We start from the raw sequence: 25,872 nt of genomic DNA on the forward strand, positions 1-25,872 counted from the left end.
TATGTGGTTCATAAGGATAGTGTAGCTAACAAATTGTCAGCCAACAAATCAAATCAAACTTTATTTGTCACATGCGCCGAATACAAGTGAAGACCTTACCGCGAAATGCTTACTTACAAACCCTTAACTCTTCTTGAACTGCACTGTTGGTTAAGAAAATATTGACCAAATAAACTAAAGTAAAAAAATATAAAATACAAATTTACACAATAACGAGGCTATATACAGAGGGTACTAGTACTGAGTCAGTGTGCGGGGTACAGGTTAGTTGAGGTAATTTGTACATGTAGGTAGGGGTGAAGTGACTATGCATAGAAAATAAACAGCAAGTAGCAGCAGTGTACAAAACAAATGGGAGGTGGGGGGGTCAATGTAATAGACCGGTGGCCGTTTGATTAATTCTTCAGCAATCTAGGCTTGGGGGTATTTTGGCGAATTTAGTTCGACATCTGGGAACTTTTGGCATGCTAACTATATCCATACTATGACCAATAAGCATACTACATACTCAATTCACGTCACAAATACTACAGTTAGTACTATTGCTTGAGGATGAGTTGGTTATTTGAATCAGCTGTGTAGTGCTAGGGCAAAAAAACTAAACTGAAAACCCTGCTCTAGAATTCCACCTCCATCTACATCAGTGTTCCCCAACCCTGGTCCTCCAGTACCCCCAACAGTACACATTTTCATTGTAGCCCTGGACAAACACACCTCCTTCAACTCATTGAGAGATTGATGATTAGAATCAGGTGTTCTTGTCCAGGGTTACAATATAAATGTGTACTGTTGGGGGAACTCGAAGAATAGTGTTGGGAAACACTGATCTACATGGCCTGTAACAAGTCCGCCACCAAGCAATTCCCTGCGAGTACACTGTGTACAGGACAGTAAAATATCACGTACAGACTTTTCATATACACACTGTGGAGCAACGGCCTGTTCACCCTGCTATCATCCAACCGAGCCATGGCCTGTTCACCCCGCTATCATCCAGAAGGCGAGGTCAGTACAGGTGCATCAAAGCTGGGACCGAGAGACTGGAAAACAGCTTCTAATCTCAAGGCCATCAGACTGTTAGATATCCATCACTAGCCGGCTACCATCCAGCTACTCAACCCTGCACCTTAGAGGCTGCTGCCCTATATACATAGACATGGAATCACTGGTCACTTTGATAATGGAACTCTATAGTCACTTTAATAATGTTTATATACTGCTTTACTCATCTCATATGTATATACTGTATTCTATTCTACTGTATTTAGTCAATGCCACTATGACATTGCTCGTCCTAATACTTATATATTTCTTAATTGCATTCTTTTACTTTTAGATTTGTGTATTGTTGTGAATTGTTAAACTACTGCACTGCTAGCAACATAAGCATTTCGTTACCCCCGCAATAACATCTGCTAAATATGTGTATGTGACCAATAAAACTGGATTTGAAATCCTATTCAGCAAAAAAGTATTTGCAGTGCATACTGCGTCACCAATAAACCACATGGGAGTATAGATGTCTAACAACATACACTACGTGGCCAAAAGAATGTTTACACCCCTTCAAATGATTGGATTCAGCTATACCTGTTGCTTACAGGTATATAAAATCAAGTGCTCAGCCATGCAGTCTTCATAGATAAACATTGGCAGGGGAATGGCCCGTACTGAAGAGCTCAGTGACTTTCAACGTGGGACCGTCATAGGATGCCACCCTTCCAACAAGTCAGTTCGTCAAATGTCTTCCCTGCTAGAGCTGCCCCGGTCAACTGTAAGTGCTGTTATTGTGAAGTGGAAATGTCTAGGAGCAACAGCTTAGCTGCAAAGTGGTAGGCCACACAAGCTCACAGAACGGGACCGCAAGCGTATAAAAATCGTCTGTCCTCCAAACTGCCTCTGGAAGCAACGTCAGCGCAATAACCCTTTCGTTGGGAGATTCATGGAATGGGTTTCCATGGCCGAGCAGCCACACACAAGCCTAAGATCACCATGCTCAATGCCAAGCTTCGGCCGGAGTGCTGTAAAGCTCGCCGCCATTGGACTCTGGAATAGTGAAAACGCATTCCCTGGAGTGACGAATCCCTCTTCACTCCTGGCGGATGCCAGGAGAACGCTACCTGCCCCAATGCATAGGGCCAACTGTAAAGTTTGGTGGAGGAGAAGGTTTGGTTTGGCCCCTTAGTTCCAGTGAAGGGAAATCTTAACGCTACAGCATACTAGACGATTCTGTGGTTCCAACGTTTTGGAGAAGGCCCTTTCCTGTTTCAGCATGACAATGGCCCCGTACATAAAGCGAGGTCCTTACAGAAATTGCTTCTTGAGATTGATGTGGAAGAACTTGACTGGCCTGCACAGAGCCCTGACCTCAACCCCATCGAACACATTTGGAATTAATTGGAACGCCGACTGCGAACAAGGCCTAATTACCCAACATCAGTGCCCGACTTCACTAATGCTCGTGGCTGACTGGAAGCAAGTCCCTGCAGCAATACTTTTGGTTTTTATAATTTACAGTAACACTTTACCACAGATCTCTATGAAATGAGGGTTGCAGGTAGCCTAGCAGTTAGAGCGTTGGGCCAGTCACTGAAAGGTTGCTGGTTCAAATACCCGAGCTGACAAGGCATAAAATCTGTTAATGCGTCCTAATTTGCTCGAGGGGTGCCATATTACTATGGCTGGCCCTGTAAAACCCTTTTTTTTTTAAATACATTTTTATGACTGTGGATGTGTGTTTCTGACTGGCTGATGGCAGCTGTGATCGTAACAGACAGAGACATGGCCAGTGGGACAGTGGCAGGGGAGGGAGTCGGTGAGTATTTCATTTACCATGGCATCCTCACCTGAACCTGCGCCCATGGTCTCAGGCTGAATCGTGCTGCCCTCCCTGTCAACCAGGTCACAGTGTTCGGATGGGCATATGTATGCCAGACTGGCACAGCCCATCGTCAGGGACCTGCGTTACCGGAGACTAACTGTACCATATAAAACATAGAGAACCACTGCACAGACATGTACAAATACCATGCATGACACGCATGTTAAAACACACAGGTCATTTGTTCAAATGTGCACGTCACCATCACACGAGACCAGGCAAAAGTTCATAGTACATTTAAGGCCCCCCCCCTTCTCTCTCTGGTGAAGTACTTCTCCACAACAAGTGGACAGGGGATGGCACATCACATCCAGTTGATCCAATGGCATCATCATCATCAAGAAGGCCTACTACAGTACTAGCATAATATCATAATCACATTCACAGAATTCAAGAGAACACCATTATTGTACTATAATACAATAGTATTATATTGTATCCAAATGATCACTTCACTTTCACACAATTAAAATAGAACTCCGTAACTCCATTATATCTCTATGATCACTTCACTTTCACAATGAATAAATAAAACACTCCTAGTCCAGTACAGATATTTATTCGTAAAGGAATCTGTGGGAAAGATCAGATAAATATGAAATTAAGTTCGATTTTAATGGGCATAGTTTATCATTTTAAGCTGTATGGCAATCATTGACACCAATAATTGCATATACATGAGATCTAAAATAACAGGAAACTAGACCTCCTAGTCTTCTAAAGCGGTCGTTGAAGTCACTAACCTGATCTTCAGATGTGAAAATGTAAGATCACATTGAAGCAGGAAGAAGTGAGACAACATTAAGACCACATGGCACAGCATGCCTTGCAACATCTGAAACATTATGTTCAGTATACAAAGAACAGTTCAGTTCACAAAGAACAGAAAAAATACAGCGCTAAAACAAATTACATTGGAAATGAATCAATAAAGTGTATTGAGGATTTCACAGGTGAGCAGTCTTCATTTGTTCTATATTTTCACAGACAAGTCATTTTATTCATGCATTATTAGAGTTCAATTCAGCAATCAGACTTCCTTTGGTATCAACTCTGGAGTTAGCATACACTAATATGAACACAATAAAAGCGCAATTGAACCAATGGGATCTTATAACATGCTCACCAATAGCAGCACCAGAGACATTAATGAAACTAAGAATATATTGCAGTTTGCCAATTTATACATTTTATTTTAGTAGTTCAACAAAGCAAGGCACGTTAAGTACAGTATATTACCCTTTGTTAACTATTTGTTAATCAATTTATCATATTTTCTACTTGATAATCAGAGATGATTTTAAGACTTACAGAAGTAGCTGGTAGCTTCGCCTTCAGCCATGAGAATAACATGGTGTTGAGGGATGGTACTGCAGGACTACCAAACTTGTGACTCTAATCTGGCTCTTTTTACATGGAATTATACTTCATTAATATGGACTTAAAAACACTGCTATTCTCAAGCTTTACGCCAGACAGAGACAGTAAACATGTACCTCACATGATACTCCAACCAGACATGGGTTCAAATACTATGTCATGTCATTTCAAATACTTCAGCTGTGCTTGATTAAGCTTGCCTGTTGCAATTGAACCAATAGAAAAGTCCAGAAAAATGTAAAACCCTGCCCACTGGCACTCCTGGCAGGCTAGAACAAAATCTCTAAAGTATTTGGACTCAGGTCTGACTCCAACATGGGGATATGCTGGGGGAGATCAGGGACATTTACAAACAGGCACATTGTTCAATCACACCTTGATGTACATTATTGTGCGTTGGCCTTGTAAACGTTGTGGTAGTTGTCGGGGTAAATGCCTTTCACGCGGTTGTTTGAGGGGTCAAAGGGCGACTTGAGGTGGGGCTTGGCCTCGTACACCACACCCATCCTCTCCAGAGCGAACTTCCCACTCTTGATGAAGTCAGCATTTACCTGAGAGAGAGCGAGAGAGAAATAGAAAGCAAGAGTGCAAGAGGGGGATAGAGAAAGAGTGAGATTGAAAGGGCGAGAGAGAATAAAGAATGCAAGAGAGCACACAGATATCGTTAAATCCACACCTTTACTCAGAGATGGAGGAACTCCGAGTCTTTAAAATAAGTTCCTAATCCATCCTGAGATCTGAAAGCTCAGGGAACCTTAGCCTGTTCTTAATGACCTGACTCCTCTCTCCAAAAGCACTATTCCTGATTAGATACTGCAGGGTTCGTCAACTGGCACCCAGCGTCGCAAATTTGGTGCGCGGCAGATTTTCTTTGGCCTCCGAAAGCTCTCAGGTAAAATGTTTTTAATAGATTTCTTGATAGTATCACTGATCTTTAGTACGTTTTACGTATCGGCCTTCGTCAGAGCTTTTGTGAGTTTTTTAAATTAGCACCCTTATGTAGACCTAGCCCCACCCACATCCGTTCCACGTATGGAAAGGGGTTGGAGGCAAAGGAAAAATAAATAAGAGCTACCAAATATAACAATATGCTTTTCATAAATATTCGAATAGTGTGTACATAAAACGTATTAAACATGTCTGTAAAACCACAATGAGGACATCGACCTACCAAGCAGGTTTTCATAAATCAATGGGTAAAGCGCAAGAAAAACATCAGAGTAATCTTAAATAGGCACATAATTCATGTTCAAATTCACAACATAACATATACATAGGCATTTCATCATTAAATCCTTTAGGAAATAATGTCTGGAGGGTGAAAATCCAAAAACATTCTCTTTTGCTCAGAGCATTATTATCACCTCCCCTGTCTGATATCTTGACTTTCTCTATGCCACAAAATCTAAAAGGTAGAAATGTCATGTTTGAGGCCATTAAAATGTACTGTGACTGGATAATCACTGTCGTTTTTCCTGATTGAACTTTTATGTTCACTAATTCTCTGTTTGAGAGAACTCGAGGTTTTACCTACATAACACAGCCCACATGGACATTTAATCATGTAGATAACATGGGTGGAGGAGCACGTAATAATGTGATTTATTTGGAACCGTTTTCCTGTGTGGGGGTGTCAGAAATATTTACACTTCATCATATTGTTGCACTGTGCGCATCCTCTGCATTTCTAGCTACCATTTGGTAGAGGGGTTTGTGTTCCAAACAAAACAACTAAACGCGTGTTTGATTTAGTTCCTCAACAGCACAGCTAGGAGAGCTAAAAAAATCCCCACCTTATAGTTAAAGACTCTTCTTTGAGTCATAAAAGCGTATTGAAATTACTTAGGTACTGTGCACACTTTGGAGAGGTGTGTGTCCACTTGGAGACACCAGTTAGTCCTCTCACTCAAACCCTTGTAATTGCTTTGTCTTATGTTGCACCTACCCCACCTTTTCCAGGAATATTCTTATCATGTCACTGAATGTATCCAGAGTATTTTCAGATTTCGTTATCAACAAATGAGTATACTGTCGTGTACTCATCTTTGGTCTAATACATTTTCCCATAATCTCCAAACTGTTTCAATTTAGCCCTATCCATATAGACCAATTCCCACAAGAGTAAAGGGTTAATGAAACCCAAATGTAATAAGAGGTCACGAAACAGCCAGTTCATTCACATCTCAATGTCAAAACTATCCCGGCCCAATGAGTCTGTTCCTTTGCTTCCCTTCCTCGCCGCGCTGTGGCCCCTGCTCTTTCCTGTTCTGGCTAATTATAACTCTCCAAAAACGAGCTGGGCTGGAGGCAGGTCTAACCCAGCTCCTTGTCTGTACCCTAGCCCAACCGCAGTCAAAGTCCACTGGCCTCTAACCCTCGGCCCCGCCACTAGCCAAGCCCCTGCCCTGCTCTCCCCAAATCATTAGCAGTTTGTCACTTCATCTCTCCCCCCCCTCCTCATTCTCTCTCTCAGTACTTCTTGCTTACTCTCTCTCATTTGCTCAGACTTGTTTTCTCCCTCCCTCGCTCCTCTATCCCACCCCAATTACCTCCCTCCTTTCCGCTTGCACGCTCCCTCCCTTCTTTCCTCTCAATCTATCCCTCCCTTCTTTACTCTCCCTCTCTCCTTCCTTATGTTCTTTCACTTCCTTCCTTTCTCATTCTTTCTCACTGTCCTCCATCTCTGCTTTTCAGTAATCAGTGAGGCGGATGAATCCCTCCCTGCCACTCTGACCTTAGCAGCAGTAGCAAGTAAGGAGAGGAGAGGTTGAGTGGTGGAGGTTTCAGAGCCATGTGATGATGAGCTGCTTCTGACGCCGACTGACCCTTAACGCAGCGTAGGAGGGCATGTGGAGCGCTGCAGGGCCAAAGCCAGGGCTTTGTGAGTGGATGTGTGTGTCTGCTTCGCATTCTGCTGTGCTACTGTGATGGGAGAGGATGTGAGGCCAATGATAAGTGACAGGGGGATATATATATATATATATATATATATATATATATATATATATATATATATCCTGTGGAACAGGTGGAGACCTAGACATGTGGTGTCTCACTCTAACGCACACAGCCCTGTAACACTCTCTCTCACACACACACAGTGCAGCAGCATCTCAGTGAACAAGGCAACGGTCATCCACTGAGTCAGAACCTGCTCGGCCTGGTAGGACACACTGAGGTGGTACCAGGTTAGCCCCCCCCCAGAAACCCTGGTTAACAGCTTTGAAAGTATAAAGCCTTAAAATGTAACCCACCGCACCACTTCACCCCAGCGACTACTTATTGTTAACTGTTTTGTTCGGCAGTGCGGTAAAAAAAACAAATGCTGTAAATATTCTGCTGTGCAATTATGTCCTGGTTGTCGTCATCTCAAAAACGGACGTGGCAGTTTCACCAATTAACGAGTCCAGCTTTAATTAAGGGTTCTTTTGAAATGCTGGGGGGAAAAATAAGTTCTCAGTTTCCGAGGTAGCAACCAAAGCTTGTGTGTGTATGTCAAAGCCCTGGTACTAGCATCTGACTCAATTGCCACTCATAATCAAATATAAAGTTGTTAAACTGCAAGATATGATGACGTGGTATAATTATATGAAAATATGGGCATCTGCTCCAACACAAGGAGCGGACAATAGAGTCCCCGAATATTGTCTATCCTAAGTAAAAGCTCAGGCGAGATTGTCTGAAGGCTGAGTTGATCTGGCTAGAGCCAATAAATGATGACGGATAATAGGAGAAAGAGACAGTTCCAGAACGTGCACACCCACAGGCACGCACACAGTGGGCTCTGAGAGGAGTCATCGCTTCCCAGCCGGAGGAGGAGCAGAGCAGAGCAGCAATGAAGCGTTTCTAAAGAGCTGGAAACAAGCAGTGTTTTCCTGTCTGCCAATCGTTACGAGCGTAACGGCCAGAATACCACCAATTATAATAGAAATCCCATCTCCCAACGAAGAAGAAGAAAAATCCTGTTAATGTTCCTTCTACTTGTGGTGATGACAGAAATTGTGTGGGTGGCTGAGTTGAATGGTGTGTGTAGCCAACTATACATTACTCACCACTCCTCCGTCAGGGTTGCGGATGTATCCGTATCCGATCTGCTTGTCAATAAAGAATCCGTAGTCGGAGCGCCGCAGATGGCCTACGGGAACGCCGTTCCGGAAGATTGCTTCCAGACCGAACATCGGGACTTTCCTGTTAGTAGGAACAGACAGACAGAGGTGTCAGGTTGAGCTACATCACACAGACCTGTTCAGGAGGATGTCATGTTAGAGAGATGGGGAAAGAGAAGAGAGACAAACCAGGTTTCTATCCAACCATTTCATGCGGATGAAAAAAAGTTACGACAGGCCTAACGGAAACAGCAAATTTGTCGACAAAACAAAATACGCTAGACAAGGTGGGATATATTTTTTGTAGATGAAATAGATTATGCGACAATTGAAGTAAACTTGGAGTTTCGTGCAAATTTCCAATAAATATCGAGGGTAGCATCATTCAAATGATAGCATTTGAATGATGATCGGTGCGCGGTTGCCAATTATATATAAAGTACCAGTCAAAAGTCTGGTGATAGTGATGATAAAGATATTGTAGCAGTGTATGTAAATGTTAACTTATTATTTGTTTGCAGAAATGGTTGGATGGAAACCTTCTCATTCAAGGGTTTTCATTTTTACTACATTGTAGAATAATAACAAATAAATATAAATATATTTTTTCTACATTGTAGAATAATAACAAATAAATATAAATATATTTTATATTTGAGATTCTTCAAAGTAGCCACCCTTTACCTTGACAGCTTTGCACACTCTTAGCATTCTCTCAACCAGCTTCATGAGGTAGTCACGTGGAATTCAATTCAATTAACAGGTGTGCCTTGTTAAAAATTAATTTGTGGAATTTCTTTCCTTCTTAATGCGTTTGAGCCAATCAGTTGTGTTGTGACAAGGTAGGGGTGGTATACAGAAGATAACCCTATTTGGTAAAAGACCAAGTCCATTATGACAAGGACTGTTCAAATAAGTAAAGAGAAATTACAGTCCATCATTACTTTAAGACATGAAGGTCAGTCAATACAGAACATTTCAAGAAATGTGAAAGTTTCTTCAAGTGCAGTCACAAAAACCATCAAGCGCTATAATGCAACTTGCTCTCATGAGGACCGCCACAGGAAAGGAAGAGCCAGAGTTACCTCTGCTGCAGAGGACACGTTCATTAGAGTTAACTGCACCTCAGATTACAGCCCAAATAAATGCTTCAGAGTTCAAGTAACAGAAACATCAACATCTACTGTTCAGAGGAGACTGCATAAAAATCAGGCCTTCATGGTTGAATTGCAGCAAAGAAACCACTACTAAAGGACACCAATAAGAAGAAGAGACTTGTTTGGGCCAAGAAACACGAGCAATGGACATTAGACCGGTGGAAATCTGTCCTTTGGTCTGATGAGTCCAAATTTGAGATTTTTGTATCCAACCACTGTGTCTTTGTGAGACGCAGAGTAGGTGAACGAATGATCTCTGAATGTGTGGTTCCAACCGTGAAGCATGGAGGGGGTGTGATGGTGCTTTGCTGGTGACATTGTCTGATTTATTTAGAATTCAAGGCACACTTAACCTGCATGGCTACCACAGCATTCTGCAGCGATACACCATCCCATCTGGTTTGCGCTTAGTAGAACTATCATTTGTTTTTCAACAGGACAATGACCCAACACACCTCCAGGCTGTGTAAGGGCTATTTGACCAAGAAGGAGAGTGATGGAGTGCTGCATCAGATGACCTGGCCTCCACAATCACCCGACCTCAACCCAATTGAGATGGTTTGGAATGAGTTGGACCACAGAGTGAAGGAAAAGCAGCCAACAAGTCCTCAGCATATGTGGGAACTCCTTCAAGACTGTTGGAATAGCATTCCTCATGAAGCTGGTTGAGAGAATGCCAAGAGTGTGCAAAGCTGTCATCAAGGCAAAGGGTGGCTACTTTGAAGAATCTAAAATATATTTTGATTTGTTTAACACTTTTGGTTACTACATGATTCCATATGTGTTATTTCATAGTTTTGACTGGCACTGTGTGTATATGCAGTTGAAGTCGGAAGTTTACATACACTTAGGTAGGAGTCATTAAAACACATTTTTCAACCACGCCACAAATTTCTTGTTAACAAACTATAGTTTTGGCAAGCCGGTTAGGACATCTACTTTGTGCATGACAAGTAATTTTTCCAACAATTGTTTACAGACAGATTATTTCATTTATAATTCACTGTATTACAATTCCAGTGGGTCAGAAGTTTACATACACTAAGTTGACTGTGCCTTTTAAACAGCTTGGAAAATTCCAGAAAATGATGTCATGGCTTTAGAGGCTTCTGATAGGCTAACTGACATCATTTGAGTCAATTGGAGGTGTACATGTGGATGTATTTCAAGGCCTACTTTTAAACTCAGTGCCTCTTTGCTTGACATCATGGGAAAATCAAAAGAAATAAGCCAAGACCTCAGAAAAAAAATTGAATTCCTCCACAAGTCTGGTTTTTACTTGGGAGCAATTTCCAAATGCCTGAAGGTACCACGTTCATCTGTACAAACAATAGTACGCAAGTATAAACACCATGGGACCACGCAGCCGTCATACTGCTCAGGAAGGAGACGCGTTCTGTCTCCTAGAGATTAACGTACTTTGGTGTGAAAAGTGCAAATCAATCTCAGAACAACAGCAAAGGATCTTGTGAAGCTGCTGGAGGAAACGGGTACAAAAGTACCTATATCCACAGTAAAACGAGTCCTATATATCGACATAACCTGAAAGGCCGCTCAGCAAGGAAGAAGCCACTGCTCCAAAACTGCCATAAAAAAGCCAGACTGCAGTTTGCAACTGCAAATGGGGACAAAGATCGTACTTTTTGGAGAAATGTTCTCTGGTCTGATGAAACAAAAATAGAACTGTTTGGCCATAATGACCATCGTTATGTTCGGAGGAAAAAGGGGGACGCTTGCAAGCCGAAGAACACCATCCCAACCGTGAAGCACGGGGGTGGCAGCATCATGTTGTGGGGGTGCTTTGCTGCAGGAGGGACTGGTGCACTTCACAAAATAGATGGCACATGAGGTAGGAAAATTATGTGGATATATTGAAGCAACATCTCAAGACATCAGTCAGGAAGTTAAAGCTTGGTCGCAAATGGGTCTTCCAAATGGACAATGACCCCAAGCATACTTCCAAAGTTGTGGCAAAATGGCTTAAGGACAACAAAGTCAAGGTATTGGAGTGGCCATCACAAAGCCCTGACCTCAATTCCATAGAATATTTGAGGGCAGAACTGAAAAAGCATGTGCGAGCAAGGAGGCCTACAAACCCGATTCAGTTACACCAGCTCTGTCAAGAGGAATGGGCCAAAATTCACCCAACTTATTGTGGGAATCTTGTGGAAGGCTACCCTAAACGTTTGACCCAAGTTAAACAATTTAAATGCAATGCTACCAAATACTAATTGAGTGTATGTAAACTTCTGACCCACTGGGAATGTGATGAAAGAAATAAAAGCTGAAATAAATCATTCTCTCCACTATTATTCTGACATTTCACATTCTTAAAATAAAGTGGTGATCCTAATTGACCTAAAACAGGGAATTCTTACTAGGATTAAAAGTCAGGAATTGTGAAAAACTGAGATGAAATGTATTTGGCTAAGATGTATGTGAACTTCTGACTTCAACTGTATATATATATATATATATAAGATATTGCTTTTAGCCATGTCATCATATAACGTACCCTGTTCACTTTATCATCAACTGTTGTCATTAGAGCATGCACCAAAACCAGATTGGGCAAGGAGGTATGCTATTTATCGCAACAGTTGTTGTGACAAAACCATCAGAGTTGAAATTGCAAATAAACACATGAAACTTCAGTTTTTTTTTTTATTCGGTACCTGAACACATAAAATAACTTTAGTGTATGTGCACTACGTCATCACGCACAGCTTTTTATTGGCTAAAAAATAAGTTTGATGGAAACACACCTCTGGTGGGAAAATGTTAATATTTTATCTATGTGATTGAGACAGCGCAAGAGACAGAGAGAGAGCGCTGCACATGTCCTCTATATTGTTATTGTTCAATGGCTATTTTGACCCTTGGTTAATGTTGTCCCTTTGACAAGTATGACTATTATTATTTTAATATTGTAAATATCAAAAGTAAGCTTTGGCAATATGTACATTGTTACATCATAACAATAAAGCACAGTGAATTGAAATTGAGACAGAGCGCCAGAGAGCGAGACAGAGCGCCAGAGAGCGAGACAGAGCGCCAGAGAGCGAGACAGAGCGCCAGACAGAGCGCCAGAGAGAGCGAGACAGAGCGCCAGAGAGCGAGAGACAGAGCGCCAGAGAGCGAGAGACAGAGCGCCAGAGAGCGAGAGACAGAGCGCCAGAGAGCGAGAGACAGAGCGAGCCAGAGAGAGAGCGCCAGAGCGAGCCAGAGAGCCTGAGCACCAGAGAGCAAGACAGAGGGAACCAGAGTGCGAGACAAAGCGAGCGAGCCAGAGAGAGGGAGAGAGAGCGGGAGAGAGCCAGCCAGAGAGCCTGAGCGAGCGCCAGAGCGCCAGCCAGAGAGGCTGAGCGAGCACCAGAGGCTGAGCGAGCGCCAGAGAGAGAGCGAGAGAGAGGGCGCGCCAGAGAGAGAGGGCGCCAGAGAGGGCGCCAGAGAGAGAGAGAGAGGGGGCAACAGAGAGAGAGAGGGGGCACGCCAGAGAGAGAGGGCACGCCAGAGAGAGAGGGCACGCCAGAGAGAGAGAGCGCACGCCAGAGAGAGAGAGCGCCAGAGTGCACCAGAGAGAATGCAAGAGTGCGCCAGAGAGAGAGAGAGAGAGAGAGTGCCAGAGAGAGAGAGAGTGCCAGAGCGAGCGAGAGCGCTAGAGCGATCAAGTGCGCCAGAGAGAGAGAGAGAGAGAGCGCCAGAGAGAGAAAGAGAGAGAGAGAGTATGCCAGAGAGAGAGAGAGGGCGCGCCAGAGAGAGAGAGAGAATGCCAGAGTGCACCAGAGAGAATGCAAAAGTGCGCCAGAGAGAGAGAGAGAGCGCCAGAGTGCACCAGAGAGAGAGAATGCCAGAGTGCACCAGAGAGAATGCAAGAGTGCGCCAGAGAGAGTGCCAGAGAGAGAGAGAGTGCCAGAGAGAGAGAGAGTGCCAGAGCGAGCGAGAGTGCTAGAGCGATCGAGCCAGAGCGAGCAAGTGCGCCAGAGCGAGCAAGTGCGCCAGAGCGAGAGAGAGAGGGCGCGCCAGAGAGAGAGAGAGAGAGGGCGCGCCAGAGAGAGAGAGAGAGAGGGCGCCAGAGAGAGAGAGCGCCAGAGAGAGAGAGCGCCAGAGAGAGAGAGAGAGAGAGCGCCAGAGCGAGAGCGAGAGAGAGAGAGGGAGCGCCAGAGAAAGACAGTGCCAGAGAGAGAGAGAGAGCGCCAGAGAGAGAGAGAGAGAGCGCCAGAGAGAGAGAGAGAGAGAGCGCCAGAGAGAGAGCGCCAGAGAGAGAGCGCCAGAGAGAGAGAGAGAGAGAGAGCGCCAGAGAGAGAGAGAGAGAGAGAGCGCCAGAGAGAGAGAGAGGGCGCCAGAGAGGGCGCCAGAGAGAGAGCGCGAGAGAGAGAGAGAGAGAGAGAGCGCCAGAGAGAGAGAGAGAGAGAGAGGAGCGCCAGAGAAAGACAGTGCCAGAGAGAGCGAGAGAGCGTGCCAGAGAGAGAGAGAGCGCCAGAGAGAGAGAGAGAGCGCGCCAGAGAGAGAGAGAGAGCGCGCCAGAGAGAGAGAGAGAGAGAGCGCGCCAGAGAGAGAGAGAGAGTGCCAGAGAGAAAGAGAGAGAGCGCCAGAGAGAGAGAGCGCCAGAGAGAGAGCAGAGAGAGAGCGCCAGAGAGAGAGAGAGAGAGAGCGCCAGAGAGAGAGAGAGAGAGAGCGCGCCAGAGAGAGAGAGAGCGCCAGAGAGAGAGCCAGAGAGAGAGAGAGAGCCAGAGAGAGAGAGAGAGAGAGAGAGAGAGAGAGAGCCAGAGAGAGAGAGAGAGAGAGAGAGAGCCAGAGAGAGAGAGAGAGAGCCAGAGAGAGAGAGAGCGAGCCAGAGAGAGAGAGAGAGAGCGAGCCAGAGAGAGAGAGAGAGAGCGAGCCAGAGAGAGAGAGAGAGAGCGAGCCAGAGAGAGAGAGAGAGAGCGCCAGAGAGAGAGCGCCAGAGAGAGAGTGCGAGCGCCAGAGAGAGAGTGCGAGCGCCAGAGAGAGAGTGCGAGCGCGCCAGAGAGAGAGTGCGAGCGCGCCAGAGAGAGAGTGCGAGCGCGCCAGAGAGAGAGTGCGAGCGCGCCAGAGAGAGAAGCGAGCGCCAGAGAGAGAGCGCAGCGCCAGAGAGAGAGTGCGAGCGCGCCAGAGAGAGAGTGCGGCGCGCCAGAGAGAGCGCGCGCCAGAGAGAGAGCGCGCAGAGAGAGAGAGCGCCAGAGAGAGGGAGAGAGCGCCAGAGAGAGGGAGAGAGTGCCAGAGAGAGGGAGAGAGCGCCAGAGAGAGAGAGAGCGCCAGAGAGAGAGAGAGAGAGAGCGCCAGAGAGAGAGAGAGAGAGCGCCAGAGAGAGAGAGAGAGAGGCGCCAGAGAGAGAGAGAGCGCCAGAGAGAGAGAGAGAGCGCCAGAGAGAGAGAGGCGCCAGAGAGAGAGAGCGCCAGAGAGAGAGAGCGCCAGAGAGAGAGAGAGAGAGAGAGAGAGCCAGAGAGAGAGAGAGAGCCAGAGAGAGAGCCATAGAGAGAGAGAGAGAGAGAGAGAGAGCGCCAGAGAGAGAGAGAGAGCGCCAGAGAGAGAGCGCCAGAGAGAGAGCCAGAGAGAGAGCCATAGAGAGAGAGAGAGAGAGAGCGCCAGAGAGAGAGAGAGAGCGCCAGAGAGAGAGCGCTAGAGAGAGAGACAGAGTGCCAGAGCGCCAGAGAGAGAGCTTGACAGAGCGCCAGAGAGAGAGAGACAGAGCGAGAGACAGACGGCTCACACTGCATCAAACAGACCTGTTCAGGTGATGTAACGTTAGAGCGTTCAGACAGAAATGTCTTGTGTAGAACAGATATGATTGTCTGCATGTATAATAGGGGATCATGTCAGCTCCACTCATTGAATTTCTATCTGCACCTCAGACCTGAACCAGATAGAGTAGTCTCAGTGAATCAACTAAGAAAACGATATCACGTCAGGCTGACCCCTTCTAATCAAACCCCAGCAGTTTTAGTGAATTACTGGAAACATCACTTAGTCCCTCACATTTAGACCAAACCAGGTCTGCTACAGTACACTAACAGCAGGGAAGACTCGAGGGCTAAGTTTCAAAAATATGATTCTGTCATTTCTATTTCTATGGTTGTCATTAAGGCCATAAAACACACCGTTTTAACTGGAGTCATCAAAGACCCACATGAAAGGAGGAAGAAACCCAGGATATGAGAAAATAATGCTGGTGACATTTAATTATGTCCTCAAGCTAAAAAAGTTGCCATGGTGACCGTGACCACTCACTCATCAATGGTGAAACAGACAATGCGTCTACGTAGTCCCTCAGCCTTCTGTTTCTCCAGAGAGGCCCGACCCAGGAAGGGAATGGTGCTCTTCATCTTACAGGTGAACGCTAGTCCCGCCTCCAGAGGTGTGTCATCAGGGCGCAGGTCAGCATGCCAATGTCTGTAGCCTAGGGAGAGAGGAGGGGAGTCACTATCCAGCCAAACTGCAAACCTTGGAAGAGGTAGGACACAGAATGGACGAGACAGATGTAATGTATGCTTGCACACTCGCGTTCAGTCAGTGGAGGCTGGTGGGAGGAGCCATAGGAGGAGGGTAATGGCTGGAAAGGAATTCATGGAACGGAGTCAAACATGCAGTTTCCATATGTTTGATACATTTACATGTATTCCATTCCAGCCACTACAATGAGCCCATCCTCCTTTAGCTCCCCCCACCAGCCGCCTCTGCATTCATTATACACAGAAACACGAACGCATGCAAGCGCGCAGAGGTTAAGCACTCTCAAAGAAGTTGCTTATGGCTGTCCAACGTATTCGATGATCACTTCCGAGTTAACGGTGAATTCTTTGGTGACTGTAGAGACCAATGAGAGATCCACAAGCTTTATTGGAGGTGGGGCATATGCAGTCTGTGTTGGCGGGGGCAGGCATGGTTGCATGTCTCCTGAGCTGTTTGTGCCGTCTCTTTATGCTCCTCTCCCACCTCTGTACACCGCTCTGGCAGAGCTGCCACCAGGTGGAACGGTCGGCAGCAGCATCCTCCAGGTCTGTGGGTTTGATGTTGCACTTCTTCAGTGATGTTTCCAGCTGGTCCTTGTAGAGCTTCAGCTGCCCCCTTGCAGACCGCCGGCCAAGATGTAGCTTGGCCATACAGGATCTGCCCTGGCAAGCACTCCTGAGACATTCTAATGACATTTCCAAGCCAGCACAGTTGGTGATGGGTGACCATGGCCTCCATACTCTTGCAGTTGGTCTTAACAAGTATTTCTGTATGGGGCACACGGTTGCACCAGGGGATTCCCAGGATGCAATGCAGGCATCTAATGTGGAATCGCTCGAGCTGCATGTTGTGGCGACTAAGTGACCCAGGCTTCATAGCTGTAAAAAAGTATGGTGATGCAGACGGCTTGACAGACGGCAACCTTGGTGTGGAGGTGGAGATTCCTGTTTTTCATTAGTGTCAGAACGTCTCACTATGACGTAGTACATCAGGTGCCAGTGTTTGGAGCGTGGGGGCATCCATGATGCCTTATATTTGTTCTTCTGCTGGAACAAGGTGTTAGTGACAATGGGATCGTGCTCGGCACATAGAGTTAGCAGTCTCATGCCGTTCTCATTGACCTGGCCAACACTATGCCTACCCAGCACTCCGCTCCATATCCTGTTGTTCTGTCCCACTCTAGCGTTGAAGTCACCCAGCAGAAAGATGTTGTCATTCCTGGGGATGCGGTGAAGGGCCTCATCTAGTGACTAGTAGAAGCAGTCCTTTGCCTCATTTTCAGATGGTAACGTTGGTGCGTATGCACTGAGAAGAGTAGCATAACACATCTTGGCTAGGGGGATACGGAAAGACATGAGTCTTTCCCTTATGCTGACAGGTGTTTCGGTGAGGCTGGGTAGAAGGCTGTTCTTAATTGCCAGTCCCACACCGTGCTGATGTTGTGCAACTCCCGATAGGTGCGGTAGCCTATCCAGCATGGAGTGTGTGGGCAATTTTTAGGCCACCTATTCTAGGCCTCTCCTCAGCTGGGGTGAGCAGTGTGGCTCCTAAATCAGGATGCTCAGTCACACAGGGGTCTGCCGAGAGCAGCTGCCACTCAAGTCCCAGCTGCTGGCGACCATAATAGACCTGTGCCGCTGGCGTGCAGGGCTCTGATTAAGGGCTCCCAGTTTCTGGCTGATGGCTTCACCGAGGTCAGAAGTGGATACCTGTGCAAAGGAAGTTCCCCCCTTGCCGCTGAGTGTGTGTGCAATCCCCAACAGCACTACTTCACTGTAGGAAGGTGACATTCCAGTGGCAAGGGGGGAAACCCAGGACGACCAGTATCTTCCACAGCTGCAGGAGGCTGCCGAAACCCCAGTCTGTCGGTGTCCGCCTACCGCGCGCCGCCAGCATGCTGCTTTTCTCTCAGGGAGTGCTCCCCAAGCCTTTGTCGTACTAGACTAACCCACAAGGCAGCGGGACAGTGGTTGATGGCTGCCAGGACTTGTCCACACAGAGGTGGGCCTGTACAGATGCATCTCTGGGGCCCACTGCTGCTCCCGAGATCCCCAGCCGGTTAGACTGGAGTTTCAAGACAACCAGTTAACATGTGCCACCGCGAGGAGGCCTGACAGGAGTCTTGGTCATGGAGAGGCTTTGTCCAGGCAAGGGGAGACTTGTGCATGAAGCTTCTCCCCAATTCACCACAAGGGCTAGCCGGCGGCAGCAAGCTGTAAGCAAGAGTATTCAAGCACGTGGCAAGCGGGCATGCAACTGACCTCTACCTCAGCACTACTGCACTAGACGCGTCACATGTACCCTGCGGTTACCCGTCGCCACAAATAAGTTACTGTAATGCATATACACTGCCAGCTCCCCCGGCCTGTCAACAGACTAATCAGAGCGGGTAGTTGTACACTGTGGTTGATCCCAAGTGATGTTGAAGTACAAGCTAACAATATAGGATACTGCTGACACGTCAAACAGCCACTGTAACGGGTCTCTCATTTCTGCTAGTCATGCTACTGCTGTTCTCTCAAGCACACAGGTATCTATCTATTGAACCAAACACGCTCTGTTTCACTTACAGCTCTGCTCCATGTTGTCACGACACCAGTATCGCGATACTTACCATACCAGATTATCCTTGGCAAAAAATAAAACACGAAGCCGACAAAACTCTATAGTCCTTTTAAAATCTACTTTTGTAAAACAAATGTGACTCTGGGTGACAACATAAGGCAGTTTTTTCCAACATTAGGACTGTTTTCCTCAAGAAATTCTGTCCGCTTCATGTTTTGTTTCCTTTGCTTCCTTACTTCCTAGTATCGCGATACTGGTATCGTGACAACACTATGACTGATACCTATGGAAATCTGTACATCTGATACACTGTCTGCTGCCTATGGAAGTTTATACATTCAGTTAAGACATTTATAGGACTGTTACTGTACTCTTAGCCTGGGTACAAGTCAGTTACATTTTTACATTTTAGTCATTTAGCAGACGCTCTTATTCAGAGCGACTTACAGTAGTGAATGCATACATTTCATTAAAAAAAATTCTGTGCTGGCCCCCCGTGGGAAACGAACCCACAACCCTGGCGTTGCAAACACCATGCTCTACCAACTGAGCTACAGGGAAAGCTAGTACAGCTAACATTCCACACCTTGTACTCCGTGTCATTGTCAAACTAAGCAATCTGTAGCGTGTGATTATCCCACTGCCGTTACAGAAGAAAAGGGGTAGTAAAGTCCCAACTTTTCCTGGCACATCTCACTAATAGCCCTATGTTTTCCTGGAACATGTCATAGCTGGATAAGAGCGTCTGCTAAATGACTTAAATGTAAATGTAGCTGAAGCACAGCTGGTGGTTGTGATGTGTTGCCACCAGCCCCTCAGCTCAGAAAACCACAGCTGGTTCCAGAAAAACTTTGTTAAGTTGTTGTTCTGCCACCAAACTCTTTCAGAGCTAAGCTGTACTATACCTTTCTCAATGCTGAAGTACACAGTTCTCTCTATGCTCAGGGAATCATTGGCACACACACGCGCACACACAAACACCTTTCTCTATACTGAGGGAGTCGATGGCTCTGTATCCGGCGTTGATGATGCTGTGCTTGGCACCGGCAGCCATGACAGCCTGGTAGACGGGCAAGCAGGAGTCCTTAGGGATGTGCAGTTCCCAGCCCAGCTCGCCCACGAAGGACAGACGCATGGCTCGCACCTAGAGGGAGGGGGGGGGGGTGACAGAATGAGAATTCATGAGCGAGTGATTGAATGAGTGAGCGAACGAACGAACAAAGTGATAATTTAAAATGTCCTGGGACATGACGGGGCTCTAATAAGATGCAGTAATTGGAACCGATAGTTCCCTCTTCCCAACAAACTGTATACAATGAGACTTTAAATTGCATGGCCAGAACCCAATGTAATATAGATGTAATGGAATGAATAGAGGAATTGTGTACGAGTTGTCCTTGAGAGCAGGAAGGCAGCTCACACTGGTCTAGTCTGACAGAGAGAACCCTTCTGGAGAACAGCACAGCTGCTCTGTAACCCTCCTACTATCTACTGCTCCCACACACACACACACACACACACACACACACACACACACACACACACACACACGTCTTCAAGGACATGGTCTGTATGCCTGGCTGCCGTACATTCTAATGAAGAAGTTCCTCGCAGGGAGAGAGGGAACAGAGAGGAGAGAAAGAGAGCGTGGGAGGATGAACAGAAGCATGGGAAAGAAAGAAACGAACAGGGTGGGAACTGATAAAAATGTGTTAGGGATAGAGCTGGATACGGAGAAGAGGAGGAGCAGAAGGAGAGAGGGTGAGAGACTAAAGAAGGCGAGAGGGTGAGAGACTAAAGAAGGCGAGAGGGTGAGAGACTAAAGAAGGCGAGAGGGTGAGAGACTAAAGAAGGAGAGAGGGTGAGAGACTAAAGAAGGTGAGAGGGTGAGAGACTAAAGAAGGAGAGAGGGTGAGAGACTAAAGAAGGTGAGAGGGTGAGAGACTAAAGAAGGAGAGAGGGTGAGAGACTAAAGAAGGAGAGAGGGTGAGAGACTAAAGAAGGAGAGAGAGGGTGAGAGACTAAAGAAGGAGAGAGGGTGAGAGACTAAAGAAGGTGAGAGGGTGAGAGACTAAAGAAGGTGAGAGGGTGAGAGACTAAAGAAGGTGAGAGGGTGAGAGACTAAAGAAGGAGAGAGGGTGAGAGACTGGTGAAGCAGGACAGCAGGAGGAATATGAGGAGAAGCTGAGACGTGACAACAGCAAGGATAGTTGAAGAGGCAGCCCCAGAGGAGGCCCTGTCAGCCACACCATCTGGCCAGCACAGCCTCACACAGGTCCCTTTATCCCCCCCACACACAGCAGGAAACTCTAGGGATCCGGACAGAACTAGGCCAAGATCCTCACACATAACACATACACAAATAATAATAATCATGCATGCACATGCAGGCACACATGCACACCCACGTGCATGCACACCCCCTCCAAACCAAACAACCCGCCTCACGGTATGGTAAACCTGTATGAGAGAATGATGTGTATTGAGTGAGTTGGGGCACAGGCAAAGACAGTGTTTTCAGCACAGCAGTGAGACCATCATTGGGATTAAAATGCCATCAAGACCGTACTTAATGTAGGACAGGATGGGGCATTAGTGAAGGCAGGCAGATGCCAAAGAACAAGGGGGATCCAGAAAAAAACGATGACATAATTCAGCTAAATCAAAACAGAATGCATTAGCGACACTGAGCCAGAGGCTTAGTTCGAAATAGAGCTGTCTTTATTTGGGAGAGGAGAGCCACTCCGTTCCAACGCTGCTCTGCTCATCTACTGGGAAACATACAGAGGACCCAGTGTTTTATACTGTACTGTAATTACAGTGTAATAGTTAGAGCTGTATTGGATGTTTATAAAACACTCCAAAATGTATTACAGCTACCAAGCTAAAACATGTATAGAGATGTTGTCTCTTAATTTGATCAGTGTTGTCAGATTGTTGCAACTTGTAGTGTGTTGAAGGTTTAAAAAGGTTTCTAAAGTTTGGAACATTTCCACTTAAACTTGATTTGCCCCAACGAAAAATGCATCAACCCCTACAAAAATATCCATTAATTATAATCCACATAATTCAGATTTCCTGCAGGATTATTTTACTGCTGTGAGAAACTTGTCAAATTAAGATGGTATGTGTTAAATGTACAGAGACGTAAATGTTTTCTACAACTCTGAAATGAGGCAGAGAGGAGGAAAAGACTGGATGGTGAAAGACTAAAATGTTTAGATTCAAGGGAGATATGAATAATGGAGAGGAGAGGGACAGATGAGAGAGAGCGCAATAGAAAAAAAAGAGAGAGGGAGGTTAGAGAAGTATGCAGAGTGTTTGACATGAGGTCTCAGTCAGTCACAGGGGTGATGTGAGCCAGGCCATCTGTCCCATAAACAGGCACAACACACTCACTCAGGTTCCTCACACACACACACACAATACACAACTAGGCCAAGACACACAACAAAACACACACGCAGGCAGCTACACACAAACGCGCACATACAACAACCACCTTTGTGCACGCATGAACGCACACACGCAAAGATATGCACCCTCGCTCTTTCCTTGCTCTCTCTCGTGCACACTCAGGAGAAAACAACCCTTCTTCAAGCGGCGCCATGAAATGTACATTTATTCGAATTTACTACTTGAATTCCATTGGCAATTGACATCACTGTGTGAAGAAGAGTAATTTGTACCATATTAAATTATACATTTGATGAGGCAGGAGTGTAAGGGTGGGAATGAAAGGGGAAAATAACTGCTAGCCAGACAGACCAATAGAGCCAGCCAGCCAGGAAGACAGACAGACAGGTCTTTTCTCTTACCTTGTGTCCGGCAGCGTTACAGACTTTGTGTGTAGAGAAAGGGAAGGCTTCGTTACTCAGGTCTGTATCCAGGATCTCCTGTAGCACCTCTCGACTGTGGACAGACACAGAACACCACGTCAGCAAATCAGCTGTCAATCAACCAGTATCAGCCAATCACCGGTCAATCAGGAACTGCTCTAACCAGCAACTGCCAAAGGGATCATCAGTGAATCAACAGAATATCTGTCAATCACCAATCGCGTCAGCCTAAGTACCTAGCAGTCAACCTGTCCATCTGAGAAAAGTCCACTACAGAAAATGTACAGTTGAAGTCGGAAGTTTACATACACTTAGGTTGGAGTCATTAACTCGTTTTTCAACCACTCCACAAATTTCTTGTTAACAAACTATAGTTTTGGCAAGTCGTTTAGGACATCTACTTTGAGCATGACACAAGTCATTTTTCCAACAATTGTTTACAGACAGATTATTTCACTATCACAATTCCAGTGTGTCAGAAGTGTACATACACTAAGTTGACTGTGCCTTTAAACAGCTTGGAAAATTCCAGAAAATGATGTCATGGCTTTAGAAGCTTCTGATAGGCTAATTGACATCATTTGAGTCAATTGGAGGTGTACCTGTGGATGTATTTCAAGGCCTACCTTCAAACTCAGTGCCTCTTTGCTTGACATCATGGGAAAATCAAAAGAAATCAGCCAAGACCTCAGAAAAAAAATGTAGACCTCCACAAGTCTGGTTCATCCTTGGGAGCAATTTCCAAACGCCTGAAGGTACCACGTTCATCTGTACAAACAATAGTATGCGAGTATAAACACCATGGGACCACGCAGCCGTCATACCGCTCAGGAAGGAGACGTGTTCTGTCTCCTAGAGATGAATGTACTTTGGTGCGAAAAGTGCACATCAATCCCAGAACAACAGCAAAGGACCTTGTGAAGCTGCTGGAGGAAACAGGTACAAAAGTATCTACATCCACAGTAAAACGAGTCCTATATCGACATAACCTTAAAGGATGCTCAGCAAGGAAGAAGCCACTGCTCCAAAACCGCCATAAAAAAGCCAGACTACGGTTTGCAACTGCACATGGGGACAAAGATTGTACTTTTTGGAGAAATGTCCTCTGGTCTGATGAAACAAAAATAGAACTGTTTGGCCATAATGACCATCATTAGGTTGTGATGAAAAGGGGGACGCTTGCAAGCCGAAGAACACCATCCCAACCGTGAAGCATGGTGGTGGCAGCATCATGTTGTGGGGGTGCTTTGCTGCAGGAGTGACTGGTGCACTTCACAAAATAGATGGCATCATGAGGAAGGACAATTATGTGGATATATTGAAGCAACATCTCAAGACATCAGTCAGGAAGTTAAAGCTTGGTCGCAAATGGGTCTTCCAAATGGACAATGACCCTAAGCATACTTCCAAGTTGTGGCAAAATGGCTTAAGAACAACATGGTCAATGTATTGGAGTGGCCATCACAAAGCCCTGACCTCAATCCCATAGAACATTTGTGAGTAGAACTGAAAAAGCATGTGCGAGCAAGGAGGCATACAAACCTGACTCAGGTACACCAGCTCTGTCAGGAGGAATGGGCCAAAATTCACCCAACTTATTGTGGGAAGCTTGTGGAAGGCTACCCAAAACGTTCGACCCAAGTTAAACAATGTAAAGGCAATGCTACCAAATACTAATTGAGTGTATGTAAACTTCTGACCCACTGGGAATGTGATGAAAGAAATAAAAGCTGAAATAATTCTCTCTACTATTATTCTGACATTTCACATTCTTAAAATAAAAGTGGTGATCCTAACTGACCTAAGACAGGGAATTTTTACTAGGATTAAATGTCAGGAATTGTGAAAAACTGAGTTTAAATATATTTGGCCATTTCCGATTTCAACTGTAAGTCAGACAGGCAGTGTTTTTCACAGTCAGTTAGTAGACAAAAACAAAACATTATCATTAATATTTCATGCCAGTGTTCAGGTTTGGTTGGGTGTTGTCTGCGACACTGGGCCCAGGTCTGTCCTTCTGAGTTCTTCTGCGCGCACACACAATCTGCTTTCTGGAAAGTGCCTTGTCACTGAAGTAGCCTGATCCCAGATCTGTTTGTGCCGTCTTGCCAAACTAGACAATGACTGTAAGGAGCTGGCAAGACAACACAAACCAATTTGCGATCAGGCTATCACTGAAGGGCCCCTGACTGTAGTCATTGGTAGCAGCTGCAGGGCTTGCAGGGCTATTGGGCTAAAACAGCCTGGACGATGAGCTCAGAGGGAGCTCCTCTTTCACTGTGATGCTTCTCTCTCATTTGGTTCGTACCCCTCTTTCCTCCAGCATAATGACGAGTTTCTACCATATTGTTTTCACCCATCAAATCCTTTACAACAAGTGCCCGAAGAAGGCGAGGAGACAGGGGACAGCATTTTAAACGATTGAGTAACTGCACTCTACATTGAGATAGAGATGGCTTCCTCATTTAGGGGCCGGTGGCAGCGTCAGTGTCTCCGGGTACAGGTCAATAAGGCTCCATCCTCAAGACACACACACACAGCGTCGCTACATTGGCGGCAGTCAAAGTGATGGATGTTTACACTAGGGCAGAGACGTGGACTGTGAGCCGCTACTGCCACGCTACTTTGATAAACAAACCTCTGTATAAAAACATGCCAAAATATGCCATTTACGACAACGACCGGGGCTTTTCTAGGTACAGGAATGGCTGAACGGCTGGCTGAGATTGCAGACGCATCATTTTTTAGAGGTAAATCTCAGAGTTGGAGCGGCTGCCGGTGGACGGCGGAAGAGTAATGGATGTTTAGGCTCTGCCAGAGCGCGCGCGCGTGTCTGTGTACAGGGTGTGTGTGTGTGTGTGTGTGTGTGTGTGTGTGTGTGTGTGTGTGTGTGTGCAAGCAGGTACCACTAAGCAGAGGAACTCATAAGGACAAAATAAATGTATGAGGTACAGAGGGAGATAAGGTGTAGGGCCAGGGGAATATGTGGAGGTAGAGAGATAATATATTTTCTTCGTGAAGGTAGGTGGTTTCAGGGTCTTTTTTTAATGTATGAGGCAATGTGATGAGTTGCTGTTCGAATGGATCAGTGGTATAAAGCGCTCCGATATTTCATGAACAGCCTCCACCCATTCCCTTCCCTCTGAAACATCATGCTTACTGAACTGTAGAGGCCGACAAGCTGTCTAATTATAAACCCTCTGTGTGAGTGCGTGCGTTAGTGCGTGGATAGTGCGGGCTGTGAAACAGCCAATTAGTTGATCAGACTACCCATTTAGTGTGGAAGTTAGCGCAGGATCACAGATCTGTTCCTAATGAAAAATCACACACACACACACACACACACACACACACACACACACACACACACACACACACACACACACACACACACACACACACACACAGCTGGCTGCATATCACCCCCAAATCTAACCAAACTCCTAATTTGTGTTGTTGTAAAAGTCCTATTG

General features: G+C 45.8%; 1 protein-coding gene across 2 annotated transcripts in view; it reads right to left on the minus strand.

The window, feature by feature from the left end:
• Positions 1–3,424: 3,424 nt before the first annotated feature.
• Positions 3,425–25,872, minus strand: part of sardh (sarcosine dehydrogenase) — an 88,887-nt gene continuing 66,439 nt past the window's right edge. For both annotated transcript variants that reach the window (XM_014125677.2, XM_014125682.2), the window contains exons 18-22: positions 22,379–22,472; positions 19,542–19,704; positions 15,774–15,942; positions 8,314–8,449; positions 3,425–4,812 (exon numbers count right to left, since the gene is read on the minus strand). In XM_014125677.2, coding sequence (XP_013981152.1) covers positions 4,648–4,812; positions 8,314–8,449; positions 15,774–15,942; positions 19,542–19,704; positions 22,379–22,472 — 727 coding nt within the window. In that variant the 3' untranslated portion in view covers positions 3,425–4,647. The remainder of the gene's footprint in view (positions 4,813–8,313; positions 8,450–15,773; positions 15,943–19,541; positions 19,705–22,378; positions 22,473–25,872) is intronic.

Source organism: Salmo salar, chromosome ssa01, assembly GCF_905237065.1.
Source record: "Salmo salar chromosome ssa01, Ssal_v3.1, whole genome shotgun sequence".
Lineage (NCBI taxonomy): Eukaryota > Metazoa > Chordata > Actinopteri > Salmoniformes > Salmonidae > Salmo > Salmo salar.